The sequence below is a fragment of the Chrysemys picta genome, chromosome 12 (assembly GCF_011386835.1).
Source record: "Chrysemys picta bellii isolate R12L10 chromosome 12, ASM1138683v2, whole genome shotgun sequence".
Classification (NCBI taxonomy): domain Eukaryota; kingdom Metazoa; phylum Chordata; order Testudines; family Emydidae; genus Chrysemys; species Chrysemys picta.
Window position 1 is genome coordinate 28,369,599 of NC_088802.1, and position 27,707 is coordinate 28,397,305.

General features: G+C 47.3%; 1 protein-coding gene across 2 annotated transcripts; it reads right to left on the reverse strand.

The window, feature by feature from the left end:
* Nucleotides 1-3,331: 3,331 nt before the first annotated feature.
* On the reverse strand, nt 3,332-23,716 carry LOC103307001 (zinc finger protein 436-like). 2 transcript variants are annotated; one of them, XR_002890051.3, is made up of 6 exons: nt 23,524-23,716; nt 22,707-22,799; nt 21,550-21,676; nt 14,079-14,192; nt 12,488-13,708; nt 3,332-6,151 (listed from the first exon to the last, which is right to left on the reverse strand). XR_002890051.3 is itself a non-coding variant. In XM_008176887.4 (5 exons), the coding sequence occupies exons 1-5, from the start codon at nt 23,683-23,685 to the stop codon at nt 12,591-12,593; spliced, it is 1,614 nt and encodes a 537-aa protein (XP_008175109.2). In that variant the 5' UTR covers nt 23,686-23,716; the 3' UTR covers nt 9,942-12,590. The 2 variants fall into 2 exon arrangements, 1 of the variants encoding a protein (XP_008175109.2); XM_008176887.4 differs by lacking the exon at nt 3,332-6,151 and having other exon boundaries at nt 9,942-13,708.
* Nucleotides 23,717-27,707: the final 3,991 nt, after the last annotated feature.

Sequence of the window (27,707 nt, forward strand, 5' to 3'; positions counted from 1 at the left end):
CACCCAGCATCGCCCTTGGCCTCTTCTGGGTGCTTAGCAGACAATACTGGGCAATTGGCAGAAAATAGTATATTACGACTGGTAGCCATCATCATCGAAACAGTAGCATGTCTGCCCAGGTGGCCATGATTGACAGCCACACCAATACGACGATGACGGGTACCAGTCATAATATAGCATCGCCTGGCAAGGGGCTGGTGCAATGCAGCCCTACGGCTGCCAGCCCCATGGCTATCACTCATGCTACACCGTCTACCGCCAAAAGGCAGTTAGCAGCTGCTGCTGTGTAGCAATGCAGTCCCACGTCTGCCGGCACCCAGAGGACATATGGTGACGGTGAGCTCAGCTGAGCTGAGCGGGCTCCATGCTTGCCGTGGTATGTTGTCTGCACAGGTAACCCAGGTAAAAAGGCGCGAATCTATTGTCTGCGTTGCTGTGACAAGGGGGGGAGGGGCCTGACGACATGTACCCAGAACCGCCCGTGACACTGTTTTGCATCATCCGGGCATTGGGATCTCAACCCAGAATTCAAAGAAAAGGCGCGAACCGCTTCTCGGCTCTCTGAGCTGTGGCGCAAACGTAGTATCTGACGGACTAGGGGAAGGAGGGAGGGCGGGCCGAGTGACGACATGGCGTACAGGCACAGGGAATTAAAATCAAGAACGGTGGCTGTGCATCAGGGAGAAACACAAACAACTGTCACACAGAATGGTCCCCACCAAAGATTAAACTGAAAACCCTGGGCTTAGCAGGCTGTTGATTTGACGGAGGGAGGGGGAAGCAAATGAATACAGAGCAAATCTATTTTTTACATCTTAAGACGACGGTGCAGCGTGACTGATAGCCCTCGGCATCTTTCTGGGTGCTTGGCAGCAAATAGGGGGCGGCGTATGACGATGGTCTTCAGGCCTATTGCACAATCGGCTGCTCGGGGAAGACTCTGCTAACGTGCGATGACCCGACTTGTAATAGGATGGCTAATAGTCGTAATACACCATTTACTGCCAAAAGGCAAGCCCCACGGCTGCCAGCACCCAGATCGCCGATGAAGGCTACCAGTCTACTGTACCGTCTACCGCCAAAAGGCAGTTAGCAGCTGCTGCTGTGTAGCAATGCAGTCCCACGTCTGCCGGCACCCAGAGGACATATGGTGACGGTGAGCTCAGCTGAGCGGGCTCCATGTTGTCTGCACAGGTAACCCAGGTAACCCAGGTAAAGAGGCGCGAATCTATTGTCTGCCGTTGCTGTGACGGGGAGGGAGGGGCCTGACGACATGTACCCAGAACCGCCCGCGACACTGTTTTGCATCATCCGGGCATTGGGATCTCAACCCAGAATTCAAAGGGACGGCGGAGACTGCGGGAACTGTGGGATAGCTGTGGGATAGCTACCCATAGTGCAATGCTCCGGAAGTCGACGCTAGCCTTGTACTGTGGACGCGGTCCGCCGACTAGAGCACCTAGAGCATTTTATTGTGTGGACACACACAATCGGCTGTATACAATTGATTTCAATAAAACCCGCTTCTATAAATTCGAACTAATTTCGTAGTGTAGACATACCCCCAGTTAATCTGAGAGGAGCAATGCTGGCAGCTGAAGGGAGTCAAGGAACAGCTGGGCTGGACAGTGAAAACACTGGAGCTTGATTTGATTGACTGATTTATTAAGTGTAGGCTCCATCTTATACAGCTTTTATACAGATTTAATTAAATTGGTTTCTGACCAGCAACAAACTAAATTTATGCTATTTTAAAGCACTCTTAAACTGGTTTAAATGTGTCCACACAAAGGGGTTGTGCTGCCTTTACTAAATCACTTTAGAAACCAGTTTAGTTAGGGCTTGTCTACATGGGGAAATTTACCAGCATAGTTAAACGGATAGAATTATACTGCTGTAAGGACATAAGAATGGCCACAGTGGGTCAGACCAATGGTCCCACTTGGCCAGTATCCTGTCTTCTGACAGTGGCTGGTGCCAGATGCTTCAAAGGGAATGAACAGAACACGAAAATTATCTAGTGATCTGTTCTCTCTCATCCAGTCCCACCATCTGACATTTGGCAGTTTAGGGACACTCGCAGCATAGGTTGCATCCCTGACCATCTTGGCTAATAGCCATTGATGGACCTAGTCTCCAGGAACTTATCCATTTTTTTTTTAACACAGTTATACTTTTGGCTTTCACAAAATTCCTGGGCAAAAAGTTCCACAGGTTGACTATGCATTGTATGAAGAAATACTTCCTTTTGTTTGTTTTAAACATGCTGCCTATTAATTTCATTTGGTGACCTCTAGTTTGTGTGTTATGATGAGTAAATAACACCCTCCTTATTCACTTTCTCCATACCATTCATGCTTTTATAGCTCTCTATCATAGCCCCACTTAGTCATCTCTTTCCTAAGATAAATAGTCCCAGTCTTTTTAATCTCTCATCATATAGAAGTTATTACATACCTCTAATCATTTTTGTTGCCCTTTTCTGTACTTTTTCCAATTCAAATATATATTTAAGATGAGGCAACCAGAACTGCACACAGTATTCAAGGTGTGGGTGTTCCCTAGATTTCTATAGTAGCATTATGACATTTTCTGTCTTACTATCTATCCCTTTCCTAATGGTTCCTAACTTTCAATTAGCTTTGTTGACTGCCGCTGCACACTGAGTGGATGTTTTCAGAGAACTATCCAGAATGACTCCAAGATCTCTTTCATGAGTGATAACAACTAATATAGACCCCCATCATTTTATATGTACAGTTGGGATTATATTTTCAAATGTGCATTGCTTTGTACTTATCAACACTGAATTTCATCTGCCATTTTGTTGCCCAGTCACCCAGTTTTGAGAGATCCCTTTGTAGCTCTTCATAGTCTGCTTTGGACTTAACAATCTTGAGTAATTTTGTATCATCTGCAAACTTTGCCACCTCACTGTTTACCCCCTTTTCCAGATCATTTTTGAATATGTTGAACAGCACTGGTCCCAATACAGATCCTTGGGGGACCCCACTATTTACCTCTTTCCTATCTTTTAATCAATTACTGAGCCATGAGCGGACCTTCCCTCTTATCCCATGACTGCCTACTTTGCTCAAGAGCTCTTAGTGTGGGACCTTATCAAAGGCTTTCTGGAAGTCCAAGTACTCTATATCAATTGGATAACCCTTGTTCATATACTTGTTGAAACTCTCAAAGAATTCTAACAGATTGGTGAGGCATGATTTCCCTTTACAAAAGCTATGTTGACTATTCTTCAGCATATTATGTTTATCTATGTTTCTGATATTTCTGTTCTTTACTATTGTTTCAATGAATTTGCCTGGTACTGAAGTTAGGTTCACTGGCCTGTAATTGTCAGGCTCTCCTCTGGAGACTTTTTTTTTTTTAAATTGCATTGTTAGTTATCCTCCAGTCATCTAGTACAGAGGCTGATTTTAGCAATAGATTACTGTATATACCGCAGTTAGTAGTTCTGCCATTTCATATTTGATACAGTGTTGTTGTAGCCGTGTCAATCCCAGGATATTAGAGAGACAAGGTGCGTGAGGTATTATCTTTTATGGGAGTAACTTCACCATGAATGATCCCTTGAAATATGTGTTAACTAGTAAAGCTAAACAGTCTGTTCCACTTTGTGTTTAGCTGGGACACTCTGAGTATGTTTCCCAGCCCTGAAGAAGAGCTCTGTGTAAGCTGGAAAGCTCGTCTCTCTCACCAACAGAAGTTGGCCCAATAAAAGATATTATCTCACCCATCTTGTCTCTCTAATTTCATATTTTGAATTCCTTCAGAACTCTTGGGTGATATCGTCTGGTCCTGGTGACTTATTACTGTGTAATTTATCAATTTGTTTCAAAACCTCCTCTATTGACACCTCAATCTATGACAGTGCCTCAGATTTGTCACCTAAAAGGAATGGCTCAGGTGTGGAAATCTCCCTCACATCCCTGCAGTGAAGACCAATGCAAATAATTCATTTAGCTTCTCTGCAGCAGTCTTGTCTTCCTTGAGTGTTCCCTTAGCACTTTGATCATCCAGGGCTTGTACACACTAACGCTTACTTCAGTATAACTCAAGTCACTCAAGGGTGTGGAAAAGCCCCCCTCCCCCTCCATGAGCAATGTAAGTTACACCGACCTACTCGCTGGTGTGGACAGCACTGTGTCGGTGGGAGAAGCTTTCCCGTCAACATAGCTAACGCTGCTCAGGGAAGTGGAGTAATTACGCCGATGGGAGAGCTCTCTCCCGTCAGCATAGAGCGTCTGCACTAGCAGCGCTACAGCAGCTCCACTCTAGCGATTCTAGTGTAGACTAGTCCCCAGTGGCCCCATTGATTGTTTGGCAGGCTTCATGCTTCTGATGTACGTCTTTCTTTTTCTTTTCTTTTCTTTTTTCTTTTGCTGTTAGCATTTGTGTCTTTTGCTAGTTGGTTTATACTCTTTATACTTTTACACTTGCCAGAATTTCTGCTCCTTTCTATTGTCCTCAATAGGATTTGACTTTCAGTTTAAGTTGGCTGCCTTACTGTTTTTGTTTTGATTTTTTATTTGTAGTGTACATTTAGTTTGAGCCTCAATTATGGTCTTTTAAAATAGTTTCCATGCAGTTTGTAGACACTTCACTCTTGTGACTGTTCCTTTTAATTTCTGCTTAACTAACTTCCTCATTTTTGTGTAGTCCCCCTATTTGAAGTTAAATTCTACTCTGGTGGCTTACTTTGGTACCCCTCCCCCCCCCACCCCGGATGTTAAATTTAACTACATTCTGGTCACTATTACCATGCGCTCCAGCTATATTCACCTCTTGGACAGATCCTGTGCTCCACTTGACCAAATCAAGAATTGCCTCTCCCTTTGTGGGTTCCAGGACTAGCTGTTGCAAGAAGCGGTCAATTAAGGTGTCAAGAAACTTTATTTCTGCATCCTGTCCTGGGGTGACATGTACCCAGTCGATATAGGAATAGTTTAAATCACACATTATTATTGTTTTTTGTAGCCTTTCTGATCTCCCTGAGCATTTCACCATCACCATTATCATCCTGGTCAAGTGGTCAGTAGAATGTTCCTACGACTATACTTATTATTCAAACATGGAATTATGATCCATAGAGATTCTATGACACTGTTTGTTTCATTTAAGATTTTTACTATATTTGACTCTATGCTTTCTTCTACATATATTGTCACTCTCCCACCAGCATGAACTACTCTGTCACTCCCATATATTTTGTACCCTGGTATTACCATGTCACTTTGATGATCATCATTACACCAAATTTCTGTGATGTCTATTATATCAAGGTCCTCATTTAACACCAGGCACTCAAATTCACCCATCTTGGAATTTAGACTCTAGTATTTGCATACAAGCACTTATAATATTTGTCAATAATTAGTTGTCTGCCTTCATGTGATCTAATTGAATGGGACTCTTTTTCGATTGACTTTTTCTCTTCAGCTCCTACCCATACTTCAGCAATTTTTATCCTCTCCTCTTTACTAGGATTTAGAGGAGCCCCTTTGATAAATCCTCCCCTAAGGCTCTCTCTGTCCAACCCATGTGCTCTTTAACATCTGTCGCCTTTCCCCCAGTCCTTAGTTTAAGGGCGTTATACCAGCAGAGCTATATCAGTATATTTATGCAGCTACGCTTGTAAAAATTTCCCCATGTAGACAACCTTTAAACTAGTACAACTGTTGTGTGAAAAATGTTATACTCCCACGAGGAGGTGGGGGCCTCGCAGGGAGGTGGGTGGAGGAGGGGAGTGACTCAGCGGATGGTGGGGCCTTACGGGAAGGGGCAGGGATGGGAAGATGCAGACTGAGGGCTGGTCTTGGGAGGGGGGAAAGGTGGAGTGGGGGTAGGAAGAGGAGCATAATGGGGGAGGCAGCACGGGGGGAAGAGCGGGAGTGGGGCTTTGGGATGGAGCACAGGCATGGCCACGGCCCAGGCATCCACTCAAATGCCTCCAAATGAAAGTGCACAGCATCCTGTTTGGGAAGGCTTAGCCTCCCCTGGCCTATTATACCTGCAGCCCATGGTCCGTCTGCTGGGCTTCCTTCCCCTCACTTGCTCAGTCTTGGTGCTGGACTCCCAGCCGCTCTGGGGCCTCAGGTGCTTGTCCCTCGTGCTCAGGCACAGTCATGCCCTGCGGGGCAGAAGAGGTTGGAGTGTTTTGGGGAGGTCGACGCGGGAAGGCATTCAGCATAAGGTTGGCACCCATTGACTCTGTTATTTGGGGATGAATGGGGCTATTGCCATCAATCTTGGGGCCATTGTAGCCATGCCAGTCACCAGTGATGCTCCAATAGAATCTCCACAGCTAGGAGGGTAAATTCTGTAGGAAACCTCAAAGAGAGACACCCCCCCTCAAAAAAACAAAACAAAACAAAACCGATGACACCCCAAACCTTCAGGAGGGGCAAGAATTTTGTCCCTCCCCGACTGCCATTCCCCTGGCTCTGCCCATCCCCCTCCACAGCAGTGTCCAGTGAGGGGTACTAGAGGCTCAGAGATTCATCGCCCTACTCATTCCTGTACACCCCAAGATCTTCCCTGGAGGACCGGAGGTGCGGATGCTGCAGGAACCTGGGCGAGCAGCTTCCAGCAGATGAGGGTCTTAATGTTGTGGTACCCAGTAACACCAGAGGGCTCAGGTTATTGCTAAGGGAAGGACGGTGGCTCTCTTCCTCTGCCTGCACAGCATAGATTCCAGATGTGCTAGCCAGCCCCTGAGCAGCGTCTCAGCTGGGGACAGGAGAATTTTAGGGATACTGACACTCACTTGCCACTTCTTAGGCTGGCTGGGCCAGGACCCTGCTGTGATAAGCACCCCCGCCCCCCTCATGGACTCTCCATGCAGTTGTGCTCAGAGGGGAACGTCTCAGGGACTATCTGCTATCTGTTCTTTCCAACATCTTTCCCTTTCCATCCAGTATTCAGTGGGAAACAACTAGAATCATTGCATAGATTCCAAGGCCAGTCATGACCATTAAACCATCTAGCCTGACCTTCTGTGTGACACAGGCCAATTCCTGTTTGAGCTAGAGCTTATCTGAAAAAAATCAATCTTGGTAAATCGTTCTGATGCCTATCTTCACTATTGACTTCCAAATATGTGGTTCCATATCCTCTGGAATTTCATTTTGGAATAAAACCAGAAACAAAATTTCCAAACATCCTATTCTGACATTTTCACAGTGAAACATTTTGAAACGTGCTGATTGAACTGAAACAATTCGGTGTGTGTGTGTGTGTAATTTTTCATTCCAATTTTGTACCAAGCCAAATTTCAAAATCAGGAAGAGAGCTTCCCTCCCCCACACAGGTCACCTACACAGCAGGTTACCTTGTTCTTTGCCTGGCTGAGGGGCTTCTTTAGAAGTATTTTATTGACTCCTATGTATAGGACATTCTGTCAGCCTCATGTATTTAGCTGGTCCACATCATGATCTTCAGTACATTTCTCCTCACAACACACTTGGGAGGAGGGGAGTGCTAGCATCCAGATTGGGATCTGAGGTGCAGAAAGGCTAAGGGATTTGCCCAAAAGCAGGCTGTAGCAGCACAAGGGATTGAACCAAGGTCTCCCAAGTGCTAAGCTAAATCCTGGACCGTTGGACCACCCTTCCTCTTCTCTTATAGCACTCCAGTCTGGTGGTCACAAGGACACAGACAACCAGGGCAAGTCCATATCGCTTCCTGTCCAGCTGCTGATCGAAGAAGAAAAAAAAATCACAGTGATTGTTGCTATGTGGGTGTAACACAAGCTAATCCAGCCCTGCTGTTTGACCCCCCTTAGTGGCTACACTGCATCTAGAGAGCCTGCTGCTTCTTTTGGGTTGTTATGAGTGGGGTAAAACCTCAGTGAAGCTGGTGAGTGTAGCCACCCTTCAACTGGGATAAATGTCAGAAACAATGAAGCTCCTTTATGGAATGAAATAGCTGAAACAATAGCAGCCTCCACCCAAAACAAAAGTACATGTCCCCATCCAGAAACTGAGCTTTGTGGAGAAATTTTGCTGGCTATTGTTTTGTGAAGGTTTGTGTGTCTGGAAGAGAAGCAGCAGAAAGACCACAGAAGTTGAGGGCTTGGCTACACTTGCAAGTTAGAGCGCATTAAAGCAGCCCCAGGCACCCTAACTCCTTATGTGTCCACACTGGTAAGGCACGTAGCGCTCCTGGACTCTGCAGCTGGAGCGTTCCTGGTAATCCACCTCCACGAGAAGCATAAAGCCCGGGCATCAGTGTGAACGATGTGATTGGCATCTGGAAACATCCCATAATCCCCTGAAGTCAAGTGGCCACTCTTCTCATTGTTTTGAAATCGGCTACAGGAATGCGGATATGCCCTTTCAAAGCTCCATTTCTGACAGCCGGCTGCTTATCTGCTCTGGGACAAATGCTGCTGTTCTGAGTGTGTGTGTATATGTGTGTGTGGGGGGGTCTGCTGCTGTCTGAACTTACAAGACAGCATGCTGACATGCTCTCAGACCCCCAAAACACACTGTCTCTCCCCCCATATACACACAACACGCTCCCTGTCACACTCCACCCTCCCCATTTGAAAAGCACATTGCAGCCACTTGCACACTGGGATAGTTACCATAATGCACTGCTCTTTGTGGCATTGCAAGACCTGCTAATGGGGCCACGCCAGTGCGTTTGCAGCTGACAGTGTAAACACATAGCAGCGTTTTCCCTGCTGTGGTCTCCGAAGGCTGGTTTAACTCCCAGCGCTCCACATCTGCAAGTGTAGCCATGCGCTGAGAGAGAGGGCAGCAAGAAAGCCAGGGAGGCAGCTAAAAAGAGCACTTGCAAGCATGGCCCTGAGAAAAGCCAAGGGAGAGCTTTTGGGCAGAGTGCTAGCTGAAAGAGCCTTTGAGCTGTGATCAAAGAAACTGTCTCCTGTTGTTTGATTCCTTCTGTGTTCAGGAAAACAGGTCTTTGTACATTCTTTGCAAATAAGCAGGACTGCACCAAAGAAACACCTGACTCTATCATTAATTTCTCCTCCTAGTAGAAGCAACTCACAGGACCCCAAAAACTGGCTACCAACTTGGGCCAAAAAGGGGTAACTGAGTTAATGATGCTTTAGTTCAGGCTCTATAGGCTCCTGGGGTGAGGTCCCACGTTGGAAACCTACAGCTGACCCCTGCCAGTAGCATCATTATATGGGTATCTAGGATCAGCGAGGAGAGTCCATGAGGCTGCTTACCATAGCTAGAGCTACCTAATGCAGGATAATGGGGTTTATCAAGACATTTATCTCCTCTGGCCTGCATTACCTGGGTTCACCTAAAGCTAGCTACATGTGTTCGTCCACAGCTCCCACAGAAGTAAATGAGGCCAGGGCCCCAGCTGGTGTGAATCAGCCCTATCTCTACTACAGTCAATCCCCAGCTGGGTGTAAATTGGTGTTGCTCCATTGGACTCAGTGCACCAGCTGAGTATTTGTGCCATAAAATTTACTTATTTAATAGACACTGACTGAAATTCCCCTCATGCAGAGGATCAGCATGAGAGCCAGGCTCTGCTTATTAAATCCGGGTGAATAACTGACTTTTCGGGTCACTGGCAATTCCGAAAGAAATCAGGAAAAAAAAATCAGGTCAACCTGAAAACAATTTTTTTTAAAGTTTAAGTGAATTGAAAAGTCAGAAAAAATTGTTTTGGATTGAACAAGGTTTCTGATTTCAATACTTTTCACATTTAAAAAAATTAAAGGAAATTACGAAACAAAATGTTGTTCCAAACCAAAAATCAAAATCATTTCCAAAAATGTCAAAAAAATGTTTTGGTTTCTTTTCTATTTTTTTTTTGTTTCTCCAAAAATTTTCATCCAGCTCTACCATTTACGTCCTGCTCACAGCCTACATTTGCTCGCACATGCACATATACACACACACTTCTCTGTGTGTTCCAAGCATGATTCATAATTAAACAGAAGTAATTAAGATTTATTAATTGTACTACAGTAGCAATGAACAGGCCCAGTTCTGATTGGGGCCCCAATGCATCAAGCGCTACATAAACACATAGAAAGACCTGGTCTCTGTGCCAAAGACTTTACAATCTAAACAAGACAAAACAGAGAAAGAGACAGACTACAGATAAGGAGATGACTGGAAGTTTTCCCCACCTATATATTACCAAATACATATATGAAGTACAGCTAGACTGACAGAGGGATATGCATGGTGATTACGACTGGCCAAAACACATGCTGTCTAAACTTTTTATTGATGGAAATTTGAATTTTGACTAACGCATTTTTCATGAAAAGGAAAATATCTGATTTCTGAGGAAAATATCAATTTTTCATCTAAAAGACAAAACAAAACAAAAAGCAAAACCCTGAGCTCCCTCAAAATGAAATGTTTTGATTTGGAAAATCTGCCAAGGTTGCTTCATGTGAATTGTAGTTCAGTTGCTTCATATCCTCATTCTCCTCTATGGGCCGGGTTCCCCAGCTAGGTTTCATCTCCCATGATGCATTGTGGCCATGGGACTTCCATGATTCACCATCTTCCCTCAGCAAGGCATCATGGGAGATGTAGGCCAATTAAGGAGCCTGGCCCATAAAGGAGAATGGGGGCAAGAAACACACAAACTACATCTCCCATGAGGCACCATGGTGTCATTTCAGAATTGAAATATTTCCATTTTGCATTTAAAAGTTGAAATTTCCTGTGAAAATTTTCAACAAAAGCATTTCCCCCCCCTCATTTTCATTATAATTTTCCATGGGAAATCCCAGTTTCTGACCAACTTTAATGTGATTAGATAGATAGATAGATAAGAGCAGGAGTAGTCAATAGGTGGACCATGGGCCAAATAATAAGTAAATAACATTTTGGGATCTGTTCAAAAGTTCCACCACCAGACACGTTTGAACAGATCCCAAAATGTTATTTACTTATTATCATTATTGTTAGGATTTTTAAAATTAATTTCCCCTGAGTCTGGACCTTGACTATACCTTGACCAAGAAATTTGGACTTTGAGAAAAAATAACTGACTACCCTGGGTTAGAGGGTATTAAATCCCCTTAATCCCTCAAAATAGAGCACAAATGGGACTGAAGTGGGGCTTTGCCCTTGGTCTGGACTCTGCATATGGGTGAAAGAGCAGGAAACATCCCTTGAAACACATTTGTGAATGCTATTTCCTGTTTTGTGACCAGCTGCATGGAGCGGGAGCTACAGGATTTTTGTCCATCACTATGGAGAGCTCCAAAATACAGGAATTGCCCAGAATGTATGTGTGTGTGTCTGGGGGGGGGGAATACACCAGATGGCCCAGCTAGCTTGTTATACCCAACTCCTGCCACCCCAGAGAACCAGAGGCCGTCATCACTTTGGGTAGTTTGGGGCTTTAAGAAAAATAAAATTTCCCTTTGGCTCCCAATTCCTCGCAATCCCAGACAAACAATCCATTCATGTAGTGCCCAGCTGCTTCATCACAACCCCTGCTTCCTAAGGCAGCCACTCCCTCCCCAACTCAAATACACACCAATCCCCTTATACTCCTAAGCAATGTGGGCTGAGATTTTCAAAGGAACCTAAGGGACTTAGGACCCCAAATCCCAGGGAAATTCAATGGCAGTTCGCTAACCCCAGGCTACCTATCTATAATGCTGAGAGAGCTCCCATCGCTGTAGCATCTGGGCACCTCACAACCTTCAGTGCATTTGTCCTTGCATACCTCTGTCAGGCAGGGCAGAGCTATAACCCCATTTTACAGATGGGGGACTGAAACCCACACACATGAAGGGCCAGGTTTACAAAGGTACCTAGGTGCCTAAAGCTGCAGATAGGCACCTGGAGGGATTTTTCGAAAGCACCAGAGGAGGTTAAGCACTAGAGCTAGCCAAAAACATTCTGAAGGAATTGTTCTCTGTTGGAAGGGGCATTCTGTCAAAATAGGAGAAATGGATTAGTTCTGATGAAATTTCATTGAGGAAAAATAAAATGAGATCGAAACATGCCTAGAAGGCTGAAAGGTTCCATTTCTACCTTTTGGGGAGGGACCATTTTGATTTCCTTTGTTTTTTGTTTAGTGTATATATATATAGTGTGTGTGTGTGCGTGTACATATATATATATACACACATATACACACACCTCTACCCCGATATAATGCGACCCAATATAACACGAATTCGGATATAACGCGGTAAAGCAACGCTCTGGAGGGCCGGGGCTGCGCACTCCAGCAGATCAAAGCAAGTTTGATATAACGCGGTTTCACCTATAATGCAGTAAGATTTTTTGGTTCCCGAGGACAGCGTTATATCAGGGTAGAGGTGTATAAACATATAAAGTCACAACCAGAACATAATGGAATTTTGTTGCATGGGAAATTTCTACTTTTTTTTATTCCCATTTGGAACTGAATTTTTAGGCATCTTTAAGCACCCAAATACCTTTAAAATCTGGCCCTAAAGCCCATTTAAATCAATAGGAGTCAGGAGCCTAAATACCTTTGACGATCTGGGCGTGATTGTGGCAGAGCAAGAAACTGACCCCGGGCTAGTCCTCCGGGCTGCGCTCTACCTATGCCTCTGGGTGGGGTCAGGTCCCCCATCACAGGTGTGTCTTCTGGTGCCTCTGGAGCAGCGGGTCACTGACACAGCACTTGCCCAGGTAGGGCCCGTCCCTGGCACAGGCTCCCGGGGGCTGGCGGCAGGGTTTCCCACCCCTATGGGTGCGCTGGTGCGTCAGGAGGGTGGAGTTCTGGCTGAAGCCCCTCCCGCAGGCAGCGCAGCGGTAGGGTGCCTCCCCGGTGTGGGTGCGCAGGTGGACAAAGAGGGTGGAGCTCTGGGAGAAGCGTTTCCCACAGCGGGCGCAGGGGTAGGGTCTCTCGCCTGTGTGGACGCGCTGGTGTCGGGTCAGGTTGGAGCTGGCGCTGAAGCTCTTCCCGCAGTCGGCGCAGGCATAGGGCCTCTCTCCTGTGTGCACGCGCCGGTGCAGGGTCAGGTAGGCGTTGCGGCCAAAGCCCTTCCCGCACTCGGGGCAGATGAAGGACTTCCCCTCCTCCTCTGGGGCAGGAAGTAGCTCCCCGGCGTGGGTGCGCTGGTGCCGGGCGAAGTTGGACCGCTCGTGGAAACCCTTCCCGCAGTGGGGGCAGGTGTGGGGCTTCTCCTGGCGGTGGGTGCGGCGGTGCCGGGCCAGCGTGGAGCCCTCCCGGAAGCTCTTCCCACACTCAGGGCACCGGTGGGGCTTCTCCCCTGTGTGGGAGCGCAGGTGCTGCATGAGGTGGGAGCTCTGTCCGAAGCGCTTCCCACAGGCGTCGCAGGCGTAGGGGCGCTCCCCCGTGTGGATGCGCCGGTGGGTGGCCAGGGCCGAGCGGACAGGGAAGCCTTTCCCGCACTCGGGACACTGGTGGGGACGCTCGCCGTGGGACCGGCGGTGCTTAGTGAGGTCTGAGCCGCGCCGGAAGCCTTTCCCGCACTCGCTGCATATGTTAGGCCGCTCCCTGGCCTGGCCCGGACTCTCCACGGCTCCACCACAGGGAGGGGATGGGTCCCGGGCGGGGTGCGGCCCAGTGCCTCGCTCACACTCCGACTCCGAGGGCGAGTTTCTCTGCTGCCTTCCTGAACCGCCCTCAGTCACACAGGCTGCTCCCTGATCAGGACTTTGCAGCTGCTCAGGGGTGTCCTGCTGCGGCCTCTCCTCCTCCTCCCTCACCATCCCCTTGGCAGCTGCAATCGAGAGAATCCAGACACGAGTCAGTGCCTCTGCGGGCAGCAAGGGAGCGTCAGGAATGGGGATGCTAAAGGGAGTGTCACAAAGGAATTGAGAGGGTCAAAAATCAGAAGCTGATTTCCCAAACCCTCCGTCCTCCCAGAGGATAGAGAGGAGGGACAGGCCTATCCCCGCAACCTATCTGAGCACACAGGGGAAGGGAGCTCCAGCATGTCTCAGGCAGGGTGGGCGGGAAGCGCTGAGTTGCGTCCGCCATGAGGATATGACACCTGCTGGGGACAATCCTGACCTGGCTGAGACGAGGCAGAACTGGGGGAGATCCCGAAGGCTTGGATGGTTTCCAAGTTAGTTTAACTAAATCCTCACCTCTGTGGCTGCATCTTGGGACCTCCCTGTCCTCAGAGCCCTGTGGATCTGGGACCCATGGCTCCTCCCCTCCTTCCAGCTGGGAGATCACGAGGGATTTGGGAACGGGAAACCCTGCTCGGGATAGAAAATGGGAGAGGTTGAGGCTGGTATTCATGTGCTTCTCATGCAGACAGTTCTCTGCTTTCATATCAGCCCCTTTCTTTGCTGGGCAAGGGGGCACTTGAGACAAAGCAACTGGAAAATATTCATGGAGACCCACTCTGTAGGGTCACACATCCAGTGGCAGACAAACGGGGTCCTCTGCAGTCCATTTAAGGCTCCCCCATGCATGCAAGCGTGCGCACACACACACACACACACACACACACGTGTCCCTGGGGCGTAAAAATCCACCTGCCCATTTCACAGTGTAATAGGACAGTAGACAGACGTTTTAAGGTGTACAATGGAAACCTGGTCAGCCCAGCCCAGTTCCAGGCTGCTTGGTCAAAAGACCAAGTCACTGAACTGGAAGAGCAGCCAGGAATGAATAAGGAAGCAACTGCTGACCTTAGCTTTTCCACCTGAGGCTGGAATGGTACAAGTAGCTCCAGAGAAGCTGGCACTCTGCTTGCCAGTGATGGGCCAAGATGGCTTCCGGGAGTTCCAGGCAGTCGCCCTCAGATGTCTTTGCCCAAGAGCATGCTGGGAAATGTAGCTCACTCTGGTAGCTATGTCAACAGTGTGCCCTTGTTGCCAAGAAGGCTAATGGCATATTGGGCTGCATTAGTAGGACCATTGCCAGCAGATTGAGGGAAGTGATTATTCCCCTCTATTCAGCACTGGTGAGGCCACATCTGGAGTACTGCGTCTAGTTTTGGGCCCCCCACTACAGAAAGGATGTGGACAAATTGGAGAGAGTCCAGCAGAGGGCAACGAAAATGATTAGGGGCCTGGGGCACATGACTTACAAGAAGAGGCTGATGGAACTGGGTTTATTTAGTCTGCAGAAGAGAAGAGTGAGCGGGGATTTGATAGCAGACTTCAACTATCTGAAGGGGGGTTCCAAAGAGGATGGAGCTAGGCTGTTCTAAGTGGTGGCAGATGATAGAACAAGAAACAATGGTCTCAAATTGCAGCGGGGGAGGTCTAGCTTGGATATTAGGAGAAACTATTTCACTAGGAGGGTGGTGACGCATTGGAATGGGTTACCTAGGGAGGCGGTGGAATCTCCATTCTTAGAGGTTTTTAAGGCCTCGCTTCACAAAGAGCTGGCTGGGTTGCTTTAGTTGGGGTTGGTCCTGCTTTGAGCAGGGGTTGGACTAGATGACCTCCTGAGTTCTCTTCCAACCCTAATCTTCTATGATTCTATGTCAATGTCCTAGACTGGGCCAAAGCATGCTGGGAAATCAGGGGAAGGACATGAATCCTGCCCTTACCGCAAAGACCTGGAACAGAGCTGGTGAGGAAATTTTTGACACAATAATTTTTTTTTTATCAGAAAATGCCAATTTATGGAAACCAATTTCTCAGGTCCAAGATAGAGCCTAGGGTCAGAGAGACCCATCCATTCCAATGGGTAGGGAACGTGACTGGGATCTAGATTTGAGTCCCTGGCCAGAATCTAGCAGAGCAGCAAGTTTAGTCTATACCTCCTGCACCCCAGGGAGAGCCCGGATTTCTCTCACTCTTTGTGAACTTCCCCCATTGGAGCTGTTCCACTTTGAATAAACAATTAAATATTCTTTGGGCCTACGTAAGAAAAATTGTTTCCACAGCCTGGGGGTTAGGGCACCCCAGAGGGACTGGGCTGAGCCAGGTCTCTGCTCCAAATCAGAGCCTTGCAAACAGGGAAGTCATGGGAGGGAGCTCTTCAGGTGCAGGAGGAGTGACTAGGTGAGCTCTTCAGGTGCAGGAGGAGTGACTAGGTGATCCTGGGGGTGACTTTGTTGTGTTAGCTTGTTGTGTGCCTGCTTGATTTATGTTTATAGTGTGGTCTGTTTTGGGGGCTGTGTGCTGAGCCTAGTGGCCTGCTAGGCTAGGCTGAGACCTTACTAACGAGGCTCTAGCTGGCCATCCTTTGATCCCTTGACAAGGAGCAAGGCTAACTCAGGGAAAAGAGGGGTTTAAAAAACCTGCTCCTAAGTGACCAGAGGAGCTAGTGAACAGGGGAGTTTTGCAAGGCAACTTAGAGGGGGAGCCTGAGAGCAAGCTACGCTTAACAGACATACTCTAAACTTAGGCCAATAACCCCCCACACACACATCCCAAAAAAACCCCAAAGCAAAAACAAAACCCCCAAAGAACGAACAAGCAAACAAACAAACAAACCCAGTAAAAGCAAAAAAGAATGCAGGCAGAAGCCCAGCAGCAGTGTGGGGGCTATCCAGTTTATTACCCTGAATGAAGCATGTATGATTATCTGCCTTGTGGGTGGGTTACGGTGGCATACTTTTGCACTCGGTGAAAAGAGCTCATGGTATGGGCTGTGGAGACCAGAGTGGCTGAACTGGAGGAGCTAAGGGAGACAGAGAGGTACGTAGATGAGACTTTCCAGGACACAGCAGAACGGTCCCACCCCCAGTCTGACAGTCTCTGTGCTGCTGAGGAGGATGGAAGTCTCGGGGAAGGAGAACATCCAACTGGAGCAGAGGGAAAAGATTCCAGATGATGTCACGGTATTCCAGTTATTAGGAAGAGCCAGGTAATAGTTACAGGGAGTCGATCATTAGAAATATAGGTAGCTGGGCTTGTGATGACCGGGAGAACTGCACGGTGAACTGCCTGCCTGGTGCGAGGGTTGCAGATCTCTCAAGAAATCTAGATAGACATGTGTGCAATGCTGGGGAGGAGCTGGTGGTCCATGTAGGTACCAATGACATAGGGAAGGATAGGAGAGAGGTCCTGGAGGCCAAATTTAGGCTTCTGGGTAAGAGATTGAAGTCCAGGTCCTCTCTCTGAAGCTGAAACACTTCCTGTTCCACATGCAGGACCAGCTAGATAGGCAGAACTGCAGGGTCTCACTGTGCAGATAAAATGAGGTGTAGGGAGGAATGATTTAGGTTTATTAGGAAGTGGGGAACCTTTTAGGGAAGGGGGAGCTGTCATAAATATAAAGGGAAGGGTAACAACCTTCCTGTATACAGTACTATAAAATCCCTCCTGGCCAGAGGCACAAAATCCTTTTACCTGTGAAGGGTTAAGAAGCTCAGGTAACCTAGCTGGCACCTGACCAAAAGGACCAATAGGGGGACAAGATATTTTCAAATGGGGGGGGGAGGAAGGAGAAAGAGAGAAAGGCTTTGTTTTGTCTGTTCTTTGTCCTTGCCGGAGACAGATCAAGGAAGCAAGCAATCCAACTCCATTAGGATTAGTAAGTACTAGCGAGGAAATGTGTTAGCTTACTTTTATTTTGACTTGTGATTTTCTCTGTGCTGAGAGGGAGGTGTATTCCTGGTTTTCTTTTTTGTAACTTTAAAGTTTTGCCCAGAGGGAAATCCTCTGTGTTTTGAATCTGACTGCCCTGTGAGATTATCTTTCATTCTAATTTTACAGAGGTGCTTCTTTTAACCTTTTTCTTTCTAATAAATTTCTGTGTGGTTTTTTTTTTTAATCTGATTAGTTTTTTTAGACCACTAAAAAAACCAAAGGTTGGTTTGTGCTCATCTTGTTTATTCTCAAGCCTCCCCAGAAAAGGGGGTGAGGGCTTGGGGAAATATTAGGGGAAAGTAGGAACTCCAAGTGGTCCTTTCCCTGAGTTTTGTCTAATCACTTGATGGGGGCAGAGAAGGGAGAATTTGTGCCTTGGGGAGTTTTTAACTTAAGCTGGTAGAAATAAGCTTAGGGGGTCTTTCATGAGGGTCCCCACAGCTGTACCCTAGAGTTCAGAGTGGGGAGGGAACCCTGACAGGAGCCTACACAGGAAGGATGGGCTCCACCTAACCCAAAACAGAACCAGATTGCTGGCATGTATAATTAAAAAGATTGTGGAGGCGTTTTTAAACTAAGGGCTGGGGGAAAGCTGATGGGTGAGGAGGAACACACAGTCCAGACAGACACAGCCCTTAGGAGAGGATTTATTAAAGAGGATACTCCTCATTCTAGTAAAGAGGAGAGGATATAAAGTACTGTACATGTAGGAAGTGGAGAAAAAAAAAAAAGAAGAGTTCAACGAAAAAAAGTCCATCACAGTTACGTCGCAGCAAGGCAGTCAACTAAATATTGCTTGTGTACAAATGCCAGAAGACGACATACTAAGAGGGGTGAACTTGAGTGCTTGGTATTAAATGAGGATATTGATATAATAGCCACCACAGAAATTTGATTGAATGATGTTAATCAGTGGGACACGGGAACACCAGGGTACAAAATATATAGGAATGACAGAGTAGGTCTCAGTGGTGGGGGAGTGACACTACATGTGAAAGAAAGCATAGAGTCAAATACAGCAAAAATCTTAAAAGAATCAAACTATACCATATAATTTCCATGGATAGAAATTCCATAGTTGAATACTAAGAGTGTAGCAGTAGGGATATACTACCGACCATCTGACCAGGGTGGTAATGGTGACTGTGAAATGATCAGGGAGATTAGAGAGGCCACAAAAACAGATCACCCAATCATAATCAGGGATTTCAACTACCCTGTTTTGACTGGGTATGTCCCCTCAGGATGGGAGGGAGAGAGAAATTTCTAGACACCATGAATGGCTGCTTCTTGAAGGAACTAGTCCTGGAACCCACAAGGGGAGAGGCAATTCTTGATTTAGTTCTAAATGGTGCACATGATCTGGTCCAAGAGGTGAATATAGCTGAACTGCTTGGTAATAGTGACCATAATGTAGTTAAATTTAACACCCTTGCACAGGGGTGGATTAGGGTTTTGTGGGGCCCAGGGCCAGAACAAGTGTCCTCCCCATCCCTTCCGAGCTCCTGCCGGGGAGTAGGGTTGGGGCATGGGGGCTTGGAGACTGGAGGATAGTTAATGTAACATCGATTTTTTAAAAAGGCTCCAAAGGCAGCCCTGGCAAATACAGGCTTGTAAGCCTAACTTCAGTACTAGGTAAATTGGTAGAAACTATAGTAAAGAACAGATCAGACACATACAATACAATAAACTGGGGAAGAGACAACGTGGCTTTTGTAAAGGCAAATTGTGCCTCACCAATTTATTAGAATTCCTTGAAAGCATCAACAAACATGTGGTGGACAAGGGTGATCCAGTTGATACAGTGTACGTGGACTTTCAGAAAGTCTTTGACAAGGTCCCTCACCAAAGGCTCTTAAGCAAACTAAGCTGTCATGGGATAAGAGGGAAGGTCCTCTCATGGATCAGTAATTGGTTAAAATACAGGAAACAAGGGTAGGAATAAATTATCAGTTTTCAGAATGGAAACAGGTAAATAGCGGGCTCCCCAGGGATCTGTACTGGGACCTGTGGTGTTCAATACATTCATAAATGATCTGGAAAAGTGAATAAACAGGGAGGTGGCAAAGTTTGCAGACAATTCTAAATGACTCAAGATGCTTAAGAGCAAAGTTGACTGTGAAGAGCTACAAAGGGCTCTCACAAAATTGGGTGACTGGGCAACAAAATGGCAGATGAAACTCAATGCAAAGTAATTCATATTGGAAAACATAATCCCAACTACAGATACAAAATAAGAGAGTTTAAATTAGCTGTTACCACTCAAGAAAGATCTTGCAGTCAATGTAGATAGATCTCTGAAATCATCTGCTCAAAGTGCAGCAGCAGGCAAAAAAAGCTAACAGAATGTTAGCAATCATTAGGAAAGGGATACATAATAAAACAGAAAATATCATAATGCCACTATATAAATCCATGGTACACCCATACCTTGAATACTGCATTCAGGTCTGGTCGCCCCATCTCAAAAAAGTTATATTAGAATTGGAAAAAGTACAGAAAAGGGCAACAAAAATGATTAGGGGCGTGGAACAGCTTCCATACAATGAAAGATTGAAAACACTGGAACTGTTCATCTTAGAAAAGAGGTGAGTTCCCTCATGCCTGGGCTTCTAGCTATTCTGGGTGGATCTCTCTGCATCAGAATTTCAAAAGGTCTCATTTTTTGTCCTGATGCGGATGGGACAAAAAACAAACCAAAAAAAAACCTCCCAAACCCTTTGAAATCTCAAAATTATCACAAGACGGGAAAACGATTTCTCATCTAGCTCTACCTGAAAGGTCTACAAGCACCTACATGGGCAGGAGATTTCACATAGTAGTCGGGTCTTTAATTTAGTAGGCAAAAGTAGTGACAAAGTCCAACGCTGGAAGCTGAAGATAGATAAATTCAAGATGGAAATAAGATGCACAGGTTTAACGGTGAGGGGGATTAACCACTGGAACAATTTACCCAGGGACAGGGTGTGTTCTCCATCATTTGGAGATTTCAAGTCAGGACCAGATGTCTTTCTAAAAAATACCCTCCAGTTCAACCACAAGATATTGGGAATCTCTGGGTAAAATTCGCTGGCCTGTGTGATGCAGGTTGGACTAGATGGTTATAATGATGTCTTCTTTCTGAAGCAGGCTGTGCCGATGGCCTCCCCTGAACACTGACAGCTAATAAACCCACTCTCTTTTGTGTTGTTTTAAGGCAGGCATCTCCGACCAATGTGTCGGACACAATAAAAAAATAATAAGAGGCTAGGGAGAAATATTATTGCCTTGAATTGAAACAAAGTCTGTGAGGGGGAACTCTATTTTCTTTACAGATCCCACAGATGTGCCTTGTCTCTGTGTGTGTCAGCACCTGTCACACTAGATTTTCAGGTTTCAAAGTAGCAGCCGTGTTAGTCTGTATCCACAAAAAGAACAGGAGTACTTCTGGCACCTTAGAGACTAACAAATTTATTAGAGCATTAAGCTTTCGTGGACTACAGCCCACTTCTTCGGATGCATCCGAAGAAGTGGGCTGTAGTCCACGAAAGCTTATGCTCTAATAAATTTGTTAGTCTCTAAGGTGCCAGAAGTACTCCTGTTCTTTTTACTAGATTTTCAGGCTGTAAACTCCTCAGGTCACAGACTGTCATTTGCTATATGTTTGTACAGTGCTTAGCAGAATGGGGCCCTGGCCTCTTGGACCTCTGCGCACTACCGCAAGCTAAATACTCACACTAATAATAATGATTAAGAAGAGGACAGGGAACCATTGGGGGTTTAAACCACTATCAGGAATTTGGGGGAATAAAGTGAGTGTGTTCCTGTTCAAATCACTAGAGATATTAAGAGAAGCATCCCTGGTGGGTCTCAGAATCTTCTGGCCCATGAGAAGAGATGTGGAGGATGTGTCTCTCATATGGGATCTGGGGACTATGAAATGTATTCCTAAGATGTGTGGTCTCTTAAGCACCTGCACTGGCTTCTGCTCAGGGTTCCTTCCCTGCTTCCTTATAAGAACATAAGACTGGAAGAGGCCTCCGTGGTCACAAGCTGTACCCGAGGCGACAGGAATCCTTACCCAGTGAGGCCACAGCCTCATAATTCTCCTGCATGACGTCCCTGTAGAGGGCTCTCTGACCTGGGACCAGCAGAGCCCACTGCTCCTTGGTGAAATACACAGCCACCTCCTCGAAGGTCACCGGCTCCTGGAATAGCAAGAATCCCACATTCAGAGCTTCCTGCTCCAGCCACAGTCCCACCAGCTCATCACGGGAGACCTGGTTGAGCCCTCTGCTGAATTCTGCCCTGCAGGGATCGGTGTAGTTCCCATGAACCCTAGCTTAGAGTTAGAATCACCTTCCAAAAGGCCCTCACCCCACTTTCCTTGTACCCCACACACTCTTGATGGCTCCATCCCTGCTTTCGTTACTCACAGAAGCATCAATGGAGCGGGGCAGAAAACAGGATTTTTTTTTTTTGGTAAAAATTCAAATACTGAAAAAATTGGACAAAATCTGAACTAGTTCAATTCCGAAATGCAGGTCAAAAAACCGTCCCCCCACCAACCTACTCCTATGGAAAATGGTATCCAAAACCAGAAATATTTTGATTTGGAAATGCTGCCCTGGTGCCTCATGGGAGTTGTAGTCTGGGGGCCTCAAGCTCAGGGCCGGCTCCAGGGTTTTTGGCGCCCCAAGCAGCAAAAAAAAAAAAAAGAAAAAGAAAAAGAAAAAAAAAAAAGCTGCGATCGCGATCTGCGGCACTTCGGCGGCAGGTCCTTCACTCCGACGGGGAGCGAGGGACCTGCTGCCGAATTGTCGCCGAAGAGCCGGACGTACCGACCCTCTCCGTTGGCCGCCTAAAGCACCTGCTTGCTGGGCTGGTGCCTGGAGCCGGGCCCACTCAAGCTGCCATCCTCAGTAGGGTTCCCTGATTGCATTATGTGGCTCAGACAGTCCCAGACATAACTGTGCTGGTCTCTACTACCAAAGAGCAGTGGGGCCAAAACAGGGCCTGTAGCAGAAATGAGAAGTTCCTTCAGAAACTCCCAGCCCCTACCCATAAGGGAGTTTAAATATGGCTTCAGGACCTTCAGGGGCTTGGTTCACCTTCCACACCACAGGAGGATTCCCAATCCTCCAGGACAGGTTTGTATCCAAAGCATAAGGGCCTGTTTGACCCCAGCCTTTTGCTGCCTTCTTCTCGTTTCCATGAACTCCAATATGAATGCCCTACCTGAGCCAACTCTGCTCCAGCCATGTCCCTGTCCCTGCCCCATGCCCCGGGAGGGTAGTGCAGTCTGGAATGGACCAGATGTGGTTCTTCAGCCTGTCAGGGTAAGAAGATGGGGCAGGTTTCAGAAGGGGCTTTAGGCCATTTCACACCCTGATTCCCACCAGGCCTTTTCCCTGCAGACAGATGCTCATGAATCGGTGGTGGTGGGAAAAGGCTTGGTCGCTTCATGCCAGTGCAGACCCAGATCCTCCCACCAGGACTGCCACATTTCAACCCCCCACTCGCCCCAATACCAGAGTCTCTGAACCAAATACTAGAAAAGAGATGAAAGGAGCCGCTTTGGGGGATCCCCCTGACACTGTCCCCAAGGCAGCACATTCCCCCAGCCGATCGGGGACCAGGCAGAGGCAGGAACTGGCTTTTCCTCTCCCTGCTCCTCCCCAGGAAAGTCAATCTGCGCCGGGGTGCTGCAGGGAATGGGGCTGGGCAGTGCTGGGAGCCGGGAACCTCTTTCTCCACCGATTGCTCCTGCTGCCCCAGCCAGTCTCTCCCTCCTGCCTCCTCCCTTCCCCTCGGGCTAGGAGACTCGGTCCCTGACCCGGCCCGGGGCGTTCGCTCTCCCGGAGCTGGCTCGGCTCCTGCAGGCGCTCAGGGGGGCAGAGCAGAGGGGGGGGGGAGGGGAATGGGATCGGGGAGGGCAGCAGCTCTGGGACTCGCAGACCCCGCCCGGGAGCAGAGCTGGGGCGAGGAGGGACCGCTGATGCAGAGTCACTTTCCTGCCCGGCCCCAGCCCTTTCCCCCGGATCTCTCCCCTCACCTGGCGTCTGTGGCTCAGGGGCTGGTATCGGCAGAACCTGGGGCTGGTTCCAGCCACAGGAGAAAGTCTCCCCGGCTGGGCACAGAGGGGCGTTGTCTCTCTCCCGGCTGAGAAGCGGTGGCTGCTCAGCCCGGCTCCCCTGCATGACAATGGAGGGGTCATTAATATCTCACCCCGGAAGCTCAACTGCTGATATCCTGATCTGAGTGCAGAAAGAGCAGCCCTCTCCCACAGCTTTATCCAGAGCCCTCCTGTGGCAACAGCTAATTTCTACACTAGAGATAGATTTGCGCAGACCTCCTCCTGGGGATGCAGCTTATACAAGCAAAGATGTGATTTTGCCAGCAGAGCTTAAACCAGCTGCTGCCCAAGCAAAATAAGCTGCAGGGACACAGCTGAAGCACTGTGATGCTGATATAATTGTGTCTGCACTATAGAAATGTCGCTAAGAAAATCACCCCTCTAAGTGTAGTTTAGACCTGGCCTTTAAAACCTCAGGGCTAGTCTCCAGTGCTTAATTTGTGCCAGGGCTTGCCAGCGCTGAGCCGTGGCACCTGTGGGATTGGCAGTTCATAGCTCCAGCACTCTGGTCTTGCTGCATCAGTTATTAATGTAAAAAAATTGCTTGTGCCCTGGCACCTCTTGCATTACAAATTAAGCACTGCTAGTCTCCTGCAGTGTCACTGGGTATTGTAGCATTCAATACATGTCTCTGCTAGCAGCAGCTCTCACAGGCAGGGGGCATGTTCCAGCAGCCTCTGTGTCTCCCATCCCAGCGAAGGTTTTGATCTGGTGGAACTGTCCCACATGCATGTGTGCTAGGGTGGAAGGGTGAGTGGGGACAGGGAGTATGGGTATCTGTACCCCACTATGGACACTGCTGCAGAGAGGGATGGGCAGGGCTGGAGGACTGGAACTTGGGAGAGCAGAATTCCTGCTCAATCCAAAGGTTTTGAGTCCCCTGGGATTCTTTGGGGCTTCTGAGATTTCTTGCAGACTTTACTCTCTTGGCTGCAGAGATCCTGTCAGAGCCACACTGTGGCACTGGTGTCTCAGATCGACATGCTGCTACAAGAGCTCCAAGAGAATTTGGAATGGTAATATTAATAGCCACTGCATGTTCACTCTGAAACCGAATGACACCAATTCTCCTGCCAATCTTATTAAGCAATTCCTTGCTAGTCTTAGGACTCTTCGCCTCTTATTGGCTCACCATTATTTCAAGACAGTGGGAGTTAAAGCCTTTATTTCATAGATGTTTAAGGTCAGAGGGGATCATTATGATCATCCAGTCTGATCTCTTGCATAGCTCTTGCCAGAGAAGAAAGACAAGGACATATGACCCAGCTTTTATAACATAGGGTCATACTTTCTTGGTTATTCAAAGATAAATATATCAGGTGGGATTCACGAAGGTATTTAGGCATCTAATTCCCATTACACCATCCTTCTAGGCTAGAGAGTTGCACACTTCATTGTTTATGTAGTCTGAGCTTAACTGTCAGCAGGGCCTCTCACCTCTTACTCTGGTCAAAACCTGATTGATTATGGATTTCCATAAAAATTGGGCATTTCTAGTTTTCCAATTTCCACTCTAATCAAAAGGGTTCTGACCAGAATGAGGGGAACAAAAGAGATGGCTGAAGTAGGGACAAGACCAAATTTTGGGGATGCCTGCAGTTGGGGTGGGGGGCAGGGCTTAAATTCAACCAGAGCCATCTGGAGCAGAACTCCGGTCCATATTTTTAAACCCATGGGAGCCCCAATGTACCCTGCAGGGCAGAAGCCCCAAGTGCCGGTGTGCCCCGTGGGGCCAAAATGTAACGAGAGGTCTGGACTTGACATGACCCACAGCCTTCTTGTGTATGGACTTAGCATAACCCGCAGACATCTTGTATGCTCAGTCACCATAAATTAGAAACAAAAACTATAGAGGCAGGAGAATTTGGCCTTGATGCAGGTGGACAGATAGAAAAGTATCAGCTGCAGCATTACTAACAGGGATAGCTAGATATTCACAAAGTCGGGGGGATGGAGAACTAACCTTGAGTTTCTGCAGTTTCTTCCTGATAATAAAAAAGTATGAGGTTTTGCTGTTGCAAGTGTATCCCACTAAGGAAGCATAAAGAGAAGTGACCTTAAGAACTTTTTACTGACTTTGAAAAATGCAAAAGCTAACAAGTAGGTGGTCTTAGGCACGTGAACCCCTGTATAGTGAGAACGATTGGTTAGTGGGTTTTGCATAGCTATGTTTTAAGTAAAATAATTGGTTAAGGCATAAATAAGAGAGAACCTCATTTTAATTATATAATGAGGGTCAGAAAAGAAGCTCGTTGAAGCTTAACTCCAGAATACTGCTCAAGACCAAAGCTACTAGGATTTTTAAACCCTGCATGACCAGACTGTGGAGAAGCCGGAACCCAGATGACCTGACCCTGACTGGCCATCGGGAGACGTCTATCTTATTGGGAGTGGTGAGCATAAGATACTTGGTGTGTGTATTCTGTTGATTTGTTGCTAATTGTTAATAAATGCGTGTACCTATTTAAGGATATTCACTGTGTGAAGGCACTGGGAAAAGGCCTTGCAGATCAATAGAGCTCTGAGTCCATCAGGAATGAATGTTAGCCCTGAGCCCAGGGAGGAGTAGAGCCCTGAGCCCATAGAGGGGTAAAGTTGGGTCCCTTATGCCCTGAGTACCCATGAGGATGGGTAGGGGTGGAATTTAAAATTGTGTGGGTAAGAGTCAGGCCGAGCCCCGGCATGCCCCACGGGGCAGAAGCTCCAAGCCCCGGCGTGCACAGTGGGGCTGAAGTCCCAAGCCCTGGGGCTCCTGCAAATACTCCAGGAGAATTTAAGCCCTGTTGAGGGGCGAGGAGCCCAACTAAAAGAGTGCTAGCCAGAGTGGGGGGAGGGGCCACTAACCCCAATCTAACTCTCACATCACAGCGGCACACCTGTATCCTGAGGGACCCAACGTGATTTTACAGTTTTCTGATTTTCCCCAAAGTCAGTAGGGTTCTGTCCATTAATGCCTAGGACATTCCCTGAAATTTTGGAATTGATCAGATATAGCTGTCAAAAGTTGTCATGTTACTTACACATAGACAAGACAGAAATGCCATTGAGTTGAGTACAGAAGGTCCTTGTTACTTAACCAATGAAACCAGTGCATAGACAAACCCACCAGCATAATCTGACAGGTCACAACGCCTGGTTGTTCAGGGTAGATAGAATCTTCAGTCCAGCTCACGGACGTTCTAGGTCACATCTACACGTTGGCAATTTAAAATGGCATAGCTGCAGCACTGTGGTTACACTGGTATAACCCCATAGTAAAGACGTAGCGCACAGCAAGGGAAGGGGTTTTTCCGTTGCTGTAGGAACACTCCCTCTCCAAGTGACAGTAGCTGGGTTAATGGAAGCATTCTTCCATGGACCTAGCTGCATCTGTGCCAGGGTTAGATTAGCATAGCTACAGTGGGCAAGGATGTGGATTTTTCACACCCAAGTGCCATAATTATATTAACCTACATATTAAGTGCAGACCAGGCCTTCCCTGCCTCAGCTGTAGTCTTGTTTGGTCCCGATAATGCTGCTTTCTTCTCTGGGTTGCACTCATATTGGGACAGGACACCAGCCCTGCTCAGAAGCTACCATTCTGGGCTCCAGCATGTCAGTTCCAATTTCCTTTGTCAAAAGTAAAGCCTAGATTAATGAAGGGATAGGCATTTTGACACTGAACGTCACAGTGCCGAACATTTAGGCACATAAAAGCCACAGGAACACGCCTGCTATCCATAAAGCCTGAGGTAGGTGCCCAGGCTCAATGAATGGGGAGAGCCATGTGCCTTAGATTCCAGGGAGCCGCATAAGCTCGCTAGTGGGAGATTCCGATGAAAGGAGTGTTGTGCAACCTCCACCCCCATGGAGATAGGGCCTAAATAAAGGCTGCAGGGAACCCTCTCTTGGAGTTAGGCACCTGAGGCTAGGAGCATGGGATTAGAATTAAGATGCCTAAAACTGGGTATTAGGTATTTAAGTACCTTTGTGAGTATAGGCCAGTCTCTCTGTGTTGTGTGTGCAAATACCACCTTGAAAATGTGAGCAGAGTCCTGCTTCACACACAACTTTGCACTGACTTAACGGGTTAAAGAAATGATTTAGTAAAATCAGTGTAACCC

Coding starts and splice junctions, on each gene's coding strand:
- LOC103307001 (XM_008176887.4), bottom strand. CDS start 23,685: ATGACCCCTCCATTGTCATGCAGGGGAGCCGGGCTGAGCAGCCACCGC. Junction 21,677..22,706: donor CTGGAGCAGAGTTGGCTCAG/GTAGGGCATTCA, acceptor TTGCTATTCCAG/GAGCCGGTGACCTTCGAGGA. Junction 14,193..21,549: donor TGAGGCTGTGGCCTCACTGG/GTAAGGATTCCT, acceptor TATCCCGAGCAG/GGTTTCCCGTTCCCAAATCC.